This window comes from Neodiprion virginianus, chromosome 2 (assembly GCF_021901495.1).
Source record: "Neodiprion virginianus isolate iyNeoVirg1 chromosome 2, iyNeoVirg1.1, whole genome shotgun sequence".
Taxonomy (NCBI): domain Eukaryota; kingdom Metazoa; phylum Arthropoda; class Insecta; order Hymenoptera; family Diprionidae; genus Neodiprion; species Neodiprion virginianus.
This window is the reverse complement of record NC_060878.1, coordinates 12,132,824-12,145,202: the sequence shown is the minus strand read 5'-3', so window position 1 is coordinate 12,145,202 and position 12,379 is coordinate 12,132,824. Positions and strand designations below refer to the sequence as shown.

Genomic DNA, 12,379 nt, shown 5'->3' with positions numbered 1-12,379 from the left:
CCTTATTATATGAGTACGATTTCGACGCATCGACAAGTTGTGAATTTGTAACTTACGAACGCAACGAATGCTTGAGTAACTTATTTAATTTAAGAAATTTCATAACATGAACAGAGAGATAATCAGACATAAGATTCTTAAATATACCGCATTTTTTTCTTCAATTTTGTAATTTTGATTATTCTATGTTCGTGATTCTTCTCTTATGTATTGACCAATAGCATCATCTTCTGCAGCAGGAATTATTGAGCTGTCGGTAAAATTCGAATCGGATTTTTCCGTTGTTTGCGATGAAGTCGGTTGATTATGTTTGATGATAATTTTCCATCTTAAAGTCGCTCCAGTCTTGTCCGCTCTCTTCTGATCATCAGAGGCGGAGGATGTAGCTGCAGTTGTAGATTCTTCGTTATCCGGTTCACGTAAATCTGTGTAATTTTTTGGCCGATTTGTGAAAGAAGATTCCGCTATTGGCTTAGTTGAACACTCATCAGGTGAAATATAGTGCACCTTAAACTGAGAATTCTTGATAGTAGATTTACCATTGGGATGTTGATCATTTTCTGAGAATTTATTCTGGTGATAAGTTGATTCACACTGTAATCCCTCCTTTCGTGCCTTTGAAGATTTTTTAAGGTGAGGAATGCAGGATGCGCTGCCTATTTTACGGGAAATGAGTGAACTGGCTTTGTTAATATTTTTATCCCGAGAAGGAATTTCTTCGTCAGCAAGAACGTTAGATATTTCTTTCGAAGTATTTGAAACTGTGATGTACGCATTACTTTCGTGTTTACTTCTCTCTTTTCCTTTTTTCGATCTTACGCTGGAACTCCGTTTGGTAGATCCAATTTCTGATATATTTTCAGCTAACGATCGTTTGCTTCGGGGTGGATTTAATGGTTGTGGATCTTTTGGCGGTCTTTCGGTCATTTTCAAGTCTGGATGTAGAGCTGAAAATTGATTCAAATAATCATTCTCTTCTTCTTTTCTAATTCGCGAAGACACGTTTCTGAAGTAATTTGAGGGACCAGCCTGCAAAGTGTCCTCATCCAACAGGTCTTCATCTCTGTTAAATCTCAAATTTTTGTTCGATGGTCTATTTGACAAATCGCCTCGTACTTTGTTTTTCAGGAAGTATAACGATGATCCCACTTCTGTCATTGCTGAATAGACTTGCTTTTCTCTCATCTCTTTACCAGCTAAGGGAGCATGTGTTAGTTCTTTATGATTTTTTTCGTCGACGAATTCCTGATAATCTTCTGCCGTTGCATACAATGACAGAGGTACTCTTTTAATTACAAGTTTCTCAACAATGTAATCGCATTCGTTTGGGTTATATTCCTTCAAAGTCAACCTTCTCTCCCGCTTATGTCTTCGGCAGCAACTTAAAATTGAAGCCCAATTAGTGGATCCATGACTGGAGCATGAAATATCGTCGAATATTCTACTCCGTTTTGTGTTGCTGGCTGAGAACGTAGATTCCACTTCTTTAACTTTTTTTGCGCTCATAATAGTAGATCAAACGCTAAAGATTACATCACGTCACTGCAGATTGTAATATACCTAATCAGACTTATAATTGCCATTGTACGAAATCATCTCGGTTTTTATTACGAGGCCAACTATGATGCAGCTCATCACGCCGGCGTGGCGAACAGAATTATTAGATTAGAATATGTGTTGTAAAGAAACTAAATCTCAAATATCGGTTATCAAAATTTGGCGCGTAAATTGGTAATCAAACAAAATGTCACTAGGCGAATATGGTATTCTGAAATGCCGAAAATAGCTGATAACACGGAAAATTCCCTAGGAGTGAGATACAGCGGATACAGCATGGAGACTAGGCTAAAGAAGTCTCATCTCTGTACATACATTTGATCCGGCATCAAAAATCCATACACTAAGGTTTGCGCTGGCTGACGCTGAACAGCACTGAAATCGCAAATATCCAACGAATGGTGAAAAGACAGAAGTAATTTCATTTTGGTCACGATCGATGTGTGTATATAGTCAATTCTTATCAACTTCACCTCGGATTATCACAATGACAGCGCTGTTCTTAATGAAATCTAAAACTACTAAACGACAAATTTTCGAGGACAAATTTTTCGTATGCTCCTCCATTAAAGATGGGTCTCCTTTTTACTCTAGTCTCCCTGGGGTACAGCCTTAGAATGCTCTGAGGGTACAGCATCAAAATACTACATGCTTCATGGAGTAAGAAAGGGAACATTATTGGAAGTGCTGCCAACTAAACCAGCGTACTGATTCATTTTACGAACCATCGGCAGGCTTGAAGGTCTTAAGATATTCTTAAATCCGCGATTGTAGGAACTGTCGAAGTCTGACAACTGTCAAATGATAATCATACAGGCGAGGTTACGACATTAAAAAAATTGAAATGGCAGCTGAAATTAAACCAGCACCGGGTGTAAACAACGAAAGATTTAGTACGACTCGAAAACCAATTCTATTATCGAAGCTAGAAGGTTGTAATGACGACGTGAATGGGGCGATAATCATACCCCGAGAAGACGGTGTTATCAGTATTTGCGATGACAGGTATGCCCCTTCAACCCCAAATATTACGCATTAATTATTCCGCATTGTACTGTACAGTTCAATCTGCTTCCGCACTGTATAATCGAAAATCTTGTAAGTGAAGATTCGAGTCTTTCCAGTCTTGATCTACATTATTCGTATTTCGAATGTGTCAAGAAAAATTCGACTTTATCTGTACTTCAACGTTTTCACATTCTTATTTACGTTTTCTCGAGTTGCCACATACAAATATTGTTAGGGTAGAGACATTTGCGCGTTCGACCAGTTCATTAAAGGCAAATAGTTGAGTCGCGTACGACCGTATTTCTTGTGTCCCTAAATAGCGTCATGTCAAATACGTCCCTGTTTGTTCAATAATAATGATCAAATCATGAAATAACGCTGGTGACTAAATTACTCGTATAAATAACTGGCTACATGAGACCTTTGTTCGTCTACTGGCGCGTTACGGCTCTGCCGAATTTGAAAATATGGAGATCCTAACCTCTGATTAATCACAGAAAAATTACTTTTAATCTTGCATAGCTTATTAAGGAAACTAGTAACCCGATGATTTGTTACTATATTTTGAATCATCACAAGCTTTAGAATACACCGCTTGTTTTTGATCAAATTCTGTGGTTAAGAAATACCTTTATTTTGCCAACAAAGCCTTTCAAAGCAATTCTTCCTCGTGTCCAAAACTTGATTTTCCATCCTTTTTTTCCCTCTTAGGTTGATATTCTGTTCTGTAATTTTAGTGTATGAAAAAACATACTCTTCAACTTTGTTTAAAAATTGTTATAAATCTTTGTTGTAAATTTTTCTTCTCATATCTTTTGTGTCTTACCAGGAGCTACCTTAATATACGGCAATCCTGAGTGAAAATCATCGTTTTATAATGACAATTACCTTGCATGAAAAAAAAAATAACTAAACACTATTTAATATAACAATAAGAATTAATGTAAAGCTCTTTTCGACTCGCATAATCCAAAAGAATTTCAATTCATTGAATTTAATTACAGCTAAATAATCGTTACTTTGTTAATTTTTATTTTAAACACCAATTTTGTTTTTGTCTCTAAATTGAATAATATTCTTCTATAGAACTTCCATTGATGTCCTTTTTTGTTCAAAAATATTGTTTATTGGATGTGATTATTTTTCCTAATTTTCGATTTCTGTGCAGGACCGTCAGAGTATGGCTAAAACGCGATTCAGGGCAATATTGGCCCAGCGTATGCCAATACATGGGTGCTGCTGCAACGGCAATGCATTATTGCGCAGAAACGAGACAGCTTTTTGTCGGCTTAGAAAACGGAGCTATTAACGTATGTAATTGAATTCCACAAACAATATGAACTCTATAAAAGTTTTCTCAACTAAACTGTCCAATTAGTTTATCTTCCAGAAAAGATTGAATTAGTTCTTATGCTTAAATTTCATGGTATTTTCATGAAGAAGAATGAAACTCAAAAGAAAAACCTCAGATATTTAATACTTTAATCGATATCCTTGTGTCGCTTATTACAGTCCTTAAAATTATGGTGAAACATTGTTTCTAAAGTGATTTATACTTACAAAATAAAACAGAACTGAAATTCTTTAAAAGAATTTATTTATCAACTACGTGAAAATACCTTGAATACCAGGATTGTCTTGTGTTGTTTATTCCCTGGAATCCCAAGTTTGGGAATGAATTGTTCATATTCTTCAAAGGATTTTATATTGGAAACTGACTACAACCGCATGACTCCAATGAGAGAGTGCCTTTCTCATCAAGGTCGAGTTACTGGAATTATATTCGCTTTGAATTGTGAATGGGTACTCAGTATCGGCCGAGATAAGCTTTTTCAATTTCACTGCTCAGAAACCGGACATAGGCTTGGTTCTTTTCAAACAGATGCTTGGTTCACGGCATTGCAGTATCCTTTTGCATTGATTTTTTGATTATAAAAAACACGCAAATCGATTGAAATAAATTTGATCGGCAGTGCTCTAAGATCTGATGCAAAAACCTTGACGTAATCACAGATTTGCATCATTGACTAAACATGCTTTTGTCGGAGATTATTCGGGACAAATATCCATGCTCAAATTGGAGAGCACTGGTGCTACTCTAATCACCACTCTGAAAGGTCATACAGGAAGTATCCGCACGCTCGCCTGGAATTCTGAAAAAGATCTGTTATTTTCTGGGAGCTTTGACCAAAGTGTTATTGTTTGGGACATCGGAGGTTGCCAAGGCACTGCGTACGAACTTCAGGGGCATCAGTATGTATTTTTTATCAAACCAAATTATGCAGATCACAAAGATTATGAAATCACTGAAATTCTGTGAAATATTTGAAAATCCTAAAATATTGTGAAAACTGATGAAATCATTTGATATCTTAAAAATCTCTGAAAACGTATCAAATTCACCAAACTCGTCAAGTATTCGTTATTGATTAGATAAAGTTATTGTTTTTTCATTCCTTCAAAACGTCCTCTCTCTCTCAAGTGATTATTCACTCTTCTCTTGATAATAGTAGGGTAATGAAATGACTTGTTTTCCTTTAGCAATAAGGTAACAGCTTTGTGCTATGCAAGTGCAGAGCGCTTACTTCTTTCTGGCGGTGAAGACGGAGTGATAGTTGTTTGGGACATGTCCGCCAACAGGAAAGAAACTCCGGTTTGGGTTGAGTCTGACACATGCCAGGTAATAAAGTGTTGAATCCCCCTCATCATTGCACATTGTAATGTTCTATGCATCGGAGTGATTCATTGCTACTTCCAGTCTTGCGGACGACCTTTCTTCTGGAATATCAAAGCTATGATGGATCAAAGACAACTTGGATTGAGGCAGCATCATTGCCGCCACTGTGGTCGTGCGCTTTGTGCTCGTTGCACAACTCAACGCATACCTATTCCTACCATGGGTTTTGAGTTTGAAGTACGAGTGTGTGATCCATGCCATACTCAACTAAAAGCTGATAAGTAAGTGGTGCCAAAAAACAAGCTTGAAAAATATCCTGAAATTCTTAGATCTTTTACAAACGCATACTCTGTCTTGAAAAAGTCCTGTCATTTTGTTAGTTTGCAAAAAATCATAAAATCGTCACGCAAATAAATTCTCTATCCCACCAAGCGTGAATAAAGATAAGGTTTTGCATTTGGAAGCTAAAGTATCCATAGATTTATAATTGAATTCCCTGTGCTGAAAAGTTGTTTTAATTATAATGTGTCTTTAGAAGTTTTGTGTCACATATTTGCCTTATACTTGGTTCCTCGTCACAATTTTATCTGGATCAGAAAAATTATTTGTTGCTGTTGTTGCAAATCTTAACAACATAAAACGATAGGAAACTAGAAAAACCTGTGAATCAATAACGAGAAAATTTATAGCTAATTACATTTAAAAATTTCATGAAAACTGTAAGACGGTCGTATAGCAATGATTGATTCTCCAAGTTTAAGTATTCACCATTTCCTAACCAAAGGTGGTAATAAGATTTAAAGAATCTAACGGCACATCACCAGGGAATCAAACTCAATCCATTTGGTTGTTTGAAAAAATTCCATCGTCATTTGGACATACTTATAATTATTCTTGTATTTAGAATGCCAAAAAGAATGCAAACTCTTCCAAAGATAACCTAAAATTTAATAATATCCTGGAATCTAAAAAAATTACGTCCAATTCACATACTATGTTCCGCTTTATGGTATGATAAAAATGAAATTTATTCACAGTCAAACGTCGTTAGCATCGTTTCACGATGCTAAACACAGCGTAGTTGGAATGGATCTAGATGCCCCGCGTCGCAGACTGCTAACCATCGGTCAAGATCGGGTTATTAAAATTTGGGACGTTAGCGCGCTCCTCCAATAAATTTTCTTGCAGAAATATGTAACTCACACACATTATTGTAAAAATGTTGATTCATTGTTCAATTAAAATTATCGTGTGATAACAATAATATCGCATATACTATGTACACGTGACGGTAACACACGCCTTTTCAAAATTTAGGCATACTATAGTCTCGAGAGTGCAGTTATTTTTTATCTTTGTAAAATATTAATAGCTATCAAGAAGTACTTCCATCGTGTTTAATCAAGTTTACCTGATCATAGGTATAGTGGTAAAGTGAGAAACAGCATCTAACATGGAATGTATCGGCCTTCCGGGTCATGAATTCTGCCGGAACTTTCAGGGGTGTTTTTTTGGCCCAAAATATGGAGCTCCTTATGTATGGTTTAATCTATTGAGCCTTCCTTTACTTTACAATAGGTCAGGTTGATCGGTAATTCGTAGTTACTTTACTAATGCTCTGAAATGATTCAACCGTTCGCAACCCAATTATAGCATCTGATAAATTGGGTTGCGAACGGTTGAATCATTTCAGAGCATTATTAATACATAAGACAAAAATACCCGACATGTTTCGTTTGTTACTGCATTTCACTTATCAAACTGGTGATGTAATCAATTGTGAACAGCGTGTAGGAAAGCCTATCAGATGAAACTACACATCACAGGATTCATATTTAAGGCTATATTCATGTAGAATCCACGATTCAGAGGTGTGATACTCACCTTGCAAGTTTTATGCAGATAGCCTGTTTTACTATTCAGTCTTCAGTAATCCATCATGTTTCATTTCTTTGTTGAATAAAAAAATGACAAATAAATCAGTCATCCGATTGAACTTGCACTGTACATTAGTATCACAGTAACAGTAACAATATATACCAAACCAATAATACCCCAGTCTTCAAAGTAGATATATTACAATAATTGCTTCATAGTGTTGTAAGGGCTTTGTAATCAAACTTAAGCAGTGAATGAAGAAATTTGACAGCAACTCATTGACTCAGATTACAAGGAAGTACAGAAAGATAATGGCGATCATTTAATCCTTCCTCGAGTCACAATTTGTTTCTTCTCCAATTGTGGTCAGAAGTTATAATTCGTAAATAGCTGCTAGTGTGTTGTTAAAAAAACACATTCTTTGAATTCAATTTTTCGACTGATTTGATGATGATTTAATTCAATTCTAAAATTGAAAATTTACATTTCTAAATCAATTGGTCACTTCAAGTTAACACGTTTTATCACATGCTTTAAGTACACGAAACTCTATTACTCTATTACCTAACTCAATCATAAGAAGTGATTCCTGGACCAATTTTTAATACCATTAAACTATTTTTTCCATTACAGTAATTCCCACTACAGTAATTCTTACACAATGAAGTAGCTTCACAGTTTAGATATGTTAAAACGAATAATTCATTTTTTAAGTATAAGTGGCAATAGTCTAATACGGACTGGATAATGTCCCTTGAATTTAGTAACGCATCATTATTCATTCCTCTTTACAATTTGCTATTATCTACTGATTTACCGTACTTTTATCATTATTACTCTATTTTTCATCATACAATGAACATGTAAATGAAAGTACTTTCTTTTTTTATAAAACTTAATTTCGGAATGGACATTATTGAATTGTGGATTCGATTCAGGTTTTACTTGTTTGCTACATACAACTATTATGAACATTGCCAAAATTGTGAGATAATTATGACTTTCCCTTTCTTTATCGAATGTTGTTAGAATCATAATTTAGGATGTTGAAGAATATGGTATTTTTTTGCATGACGATGTGTTGGACAGATTATATGCAATAGTGTTGTATTCGTGTGAGCACCATATATTTCCAAAGTTTCATTTCACTGAGATTAATACCCATCATCGAAAAATAACCATTGAATAATGTGGGTCAATTAATTTCCTTGCAACAGCTATACAGAAATCCATGAAACTTATTTCGATAGCTTATAAAAAAAAATATTAATGATAATAATAATATTGTAAATGTATTAATTATTTTAACACGGCAAAATTTATGTATAAACATTATAAAATATAATATTCTGTTAATTTAAGGCTGTTGAATAATGAAAATTATATCATTTTCTTATTGTTTCGTTTTCATTTTTCAATAATAACATATCTTTAATTTAAACTAGGAGATGGTCGAAGTGCCGACGGAGTGAGTTAATTGCATTAAAATTATAATCTTCTACTCCCCAGACCAATAGTTTTTCACTGATTTTAAAGTTATAGTACGCTACTGATATCCGAATTGCGCATTCTTCATATTTTCACATCAATTTTCGAAATTTTTTGAGCCAACATACAATTTCAAACACTATCATTTCTCGAAGATTGTAAAATACGATTTGCTTGCTTCGTTGGTACTCTAATGCTAATATAGTCGATCATCGCAAACCGAGTAAAATGTCACTTTCTTTGATTGTGATTAGTGCCTCCACAGCACTGATATGAAAATATCAAAGCGCAATTCTACGTGTAATATTGAACAAAAACATTCAAAAACTTTTTTGTTTTATGCTGTTGCAATGCCAGGAAATGTATTCCTGCAATAAGTATTAGTCTAATTGCAGGAATGCATTTCTTGGCATCACTATGGCGTAAAACAAAGCTTTTTTTTCATATTTGTATAATTTGACATTGCATGTAGAATTAATTACGCTGGCTGATAATAATCAAAATAATTGAAATTAACGGCGTCAGTAAAAACTGATTATCCTCTTAAAATTGAATCCTAGGTATTAGGTACTCTGCAAGATAGTGTAAAGTCAACTTCAATTATCTTATGAATTATACGGAATCAGGTAAGTTGTATGTAATATTTCAGATAAAAGTTTTACAGATTATACCTACTCTGTGACATCTTAATTAATACATACCGTACAATTTTTTTTAAATGCCGTGATTTACTTGTCGATTTCAGCTACTTGTCGATAAAAACTGAAATCTGGTCATGCCAATATCGGTCATCTTGATTTTTCGCCAGTTTTTAAATCCTCCAATTAAATCCGTTTCGTTTTTTTGTTTCCGTATTAGCCGAGTCTAATATTCTTCAGCGTCACAGTATTCCAGAAAATGTTCCCTACCGACGATTCAAAAAATAAGTTGAAACAATACGGTATCAGTCGTGAATCTGCTGATCTTTTTTGGTGAATTCAACAAATATCAATGCACAGAAAACATCGCGCAATCTGTTGAACTCTCGTTTTGTGTCATAGAGTCAATTAAACGAAAAATGTGTAAGAAAAAATAACTTTTATAATTAAATATGGTAGCCATATTAATATAATTGCTGCAAAACGGTGTCTTCGGAAATCAAGGATTTTCTCTGAGAAATCGATAAGCTTTGTGTTGATAAAAAATTCAATAATTTATCACTAAAATTTTAACTGCTGCTGACGGTGATGATACGAATAAAAAATATTCACACACAAATTGAAACAGTCGAAATTAATTCTTAATTGTAATATGCGATTGATAAAATTTGGACAAATCACTAAGAGAATATTAATTTAACTAAAATTACGAACAGTTTTTAGGAGTTTTCCATAAATATCATCGTTTTTCCATAAATCTGCCTAAATTAATTTACTGCATAGAATTTTTTCAATTTCCACGAAATTTTTGAGAATTACTAAAATTTGTCAGAGATTTGACAAACCGTTAAAAAACTTTTGGAAATTTATGTTTTGAGTAACGTAGAAGAAATTTCTGAAAGTTATTAAAAATAATTTTTCCCAAGAAACACTTTCATAATCCTTACTTTTAAGTTTCAATACGTTATATGCTGATCGATAGTCTTCGTTCCACATAGTTTTTGCATTACCATCTTGTCCTAACATCTATCACAAAGGCGCTGTGTAAGTGTCCTTTAATATCGCAGCTGTGTTAATATATTAATGAATAGAAAGTCTCTATAATAGAAAGGTTTCAAGAGTTTTATTTGGCACAGATAATACATAAGTGTGATTTCAGTATGTTTGACTAGTATATAAAATTACATCATGTTTCATATTGAATATTTATTAATTTTTTATTTACTGAAACCAAATCATATAAATGACATACAATATATGCAATACTTAGGAACTAGATATAACATACATTGCATCCTGATAAGACATCTAGCAATATAATTACTAGATCACTGTTTGTAGGTTTGGTTAAGATAAAAATGAAATTTAAAAAAAGAAAAGAAAATGATAGTAATAACACTATATAACCTTGAAGCATAATTTGTTAGTGGATTCACAACTAAGTGCGTACTGATATACCAGTTTATACAAAATCAATCATATATTCTTGTTTGATGAAATTATTATACAAAATTTAAAACGTTTTTTTCTTATTATAAGACAAATTGTTTAAGTCAACGTATAACTTATATGACAAAAGAACTGATATTGTTCTAATTATTATCATTAGCGTTAGCTTCGCATTTACTTTGCATCTAAAATTCGCGTTCTTCGATAGCAATTTTATCAATATTCAATATTTAAAAATAAGAATGCTAATCAAAATTTTTCGGTAAAATCGTGATATTTTTTTTAAGCACGAGCGTGATATTTTTTTTAAGCCGAAGAAATGAGCCCAAAGTTTGCGAAAATCGATTGACTGCACAATTTCTCTTCGACAAGTGGCATATTCAAATTATATTCTGCCGTCAACATGTTATGATTATCGTTGAATGCGAAGAATACGAGTATATTAGTTGGGCCGATCTGTTCGTCTTTGCAGACTTCTGCCATATCGAACACAATCTGTAGTCGGCGTACTCTAGCGACACAATCACGAACCAGACATCTGCGATAATCATATCAAACCGTGTGATTTTTGGGGGGAGAGTTGGGGTCACGTTATCGTTTTCCTCATTAACGACAACGCGTAAAATAATGCGGATCAAAACAGACCGGGAGACCGAAGCGAACTTGAATAAATTTTTATAGACGGTTTTCCCCGGATGTAAGATAAGAAAAATAGCAAATGTCAAGGATGTCGTGTGCGAATTTGAAGAAGTAGGTATCATATTTCCAATCTTAATTCGCCACCACAGCAGTATATTGGCGATGTGCCGATTTCCGTTCTCGATACGTTACTGCAAAAGTGCATTGGTTTTCTTCACATTCACAAGTTACGATGATTTCCTTGATAATGCAAGAAAGAAGAGCAAAACCAAAATTCAACCAACACCTTAAATGTGAATTTATCAGTTTCGAATTGCTTAATTGACTGTAAGACGACTCATTTTATTCAGAACAGAATAAACTACTATTCTCTGCAATCCCACACTAAGATGCGTTATTTTGAATTAGAAAAAAAAATTCCGGTGCTCGTATCTTGAAATGCTTTATATTCTCGATATTGTCTTAATATTGACATAAGTATTGACGAATAAGTAGCAACATTGAATTGACTATGGAAACAGCAAAATCTGTTTCAATGGATTTCTAAGAAATAGTTTTCAAACAAACAAACACCGTAAATCAGATAGTTACCCGCCATTTTGAAGCGACTTGAAAAAAAGAAAATCAACATATAAGCTTTTGTTTATAATTTAAGCAATTAATCATTGTATCTCACGAATATCTCAACTTGATAAATACTCAATGTACGCACATGGTAAAAATTGTTTACAAAAATTTCCGAAGTTTCTACGAATCATTCAGAATGTGAAGTTGGTATAGTTTCTCAGTTTTTCTGAAAAATATCTGATGAATCGTTATTTATCTTCAGGAATTTCATGGAAGTGTCTTAATTTCTATGCAGAAAATTAATTTTGTTAGATTTATGGCACAACCTTGATAATTTTTAAAAAATCTCAAGTTTTCATAACTTTAGTTTCATAAAAAATATCCGTTTACAGCTGTGTCCAGATATTTTCAGCTGCGTTTCAGAATAGTTATCTTCAACTGTATCCTAATCAATTCTAACTTTTGCGCAGTTTTCCAA

General features: G+C 33.7%; 1 protein-coding gene across 3 annotated transcripts; it reads left to right on the top strand.

Annotated features, from left to right (window-relative positions):
- Positions 1-2,270: 2,270 nt before the first annotated feature.
- On the top strand, positions 2,271-7,860 carry LOC124297634 (WD repeat and FYVE domain-containing protein 2). Of its 3 annotated transcripts, none has more exons than XM_046748864.1 (7): positions 2,271-2,562; positions 3,734-3,875; positions 4,264-4,469; positions 4,579-4,818; positions 5,107-5,245; positions 5,324-5,523; positions 6,280-7,860. In XM_046748864.1, the coding sequence occupies exons 1-7, from the start codon at positions 2,402-2,404 to the stop codon at positions 6,416-6,418; spliced, it is 1,227 nt and encodes a 408-aa protein (XP_046604820.1). In that variant the 5' UTR covers positions 2,271-2,401; the 3' UTR covers positions 6,419-7,860. The 3 variants fall into 3 exon arrangements, with proteins under 3 accessions (XP_046604820.1, XP_046604821.1, XP_046604822.1); XM_046748865.1 differs by lacking the exon at positions 2,271-2,562 and adding an exon at positions 2,623-2,655; XM_046748866.1 differs by lacking the exon at positions 2,271-2,562 and adding an exon at positions 2,833-2,946.
- The last annotated feature ends 4,519 nt before the right edge of the window (positions 7,861-12,379 follow it).

Bases quoted from the DNA above. Each gene is read 5' to 3' on its own strand.
- LOC124297634 (XM_046748864.1), top strand. From the start codon at position 2,402: ATGGCAGCTGAAATTAAACCAGCACCGGGTGTAAACAACGAAAGATTT. The intron at 2,563-3,733 runs GTATGCCCCTTC...ATTTCTGTGCAG, and splicing joins ATCAGTATTTGCGATGACAG to GACCGTCAGAGTATGGCTAA. The intron at 5,524-6,279 runs GTAAGTGGTGCC...ATTTATTCACAG, and splicing joins ACTCAACTAAAAGCTGATAA to TCAAACGTCGTTAGCATCGT.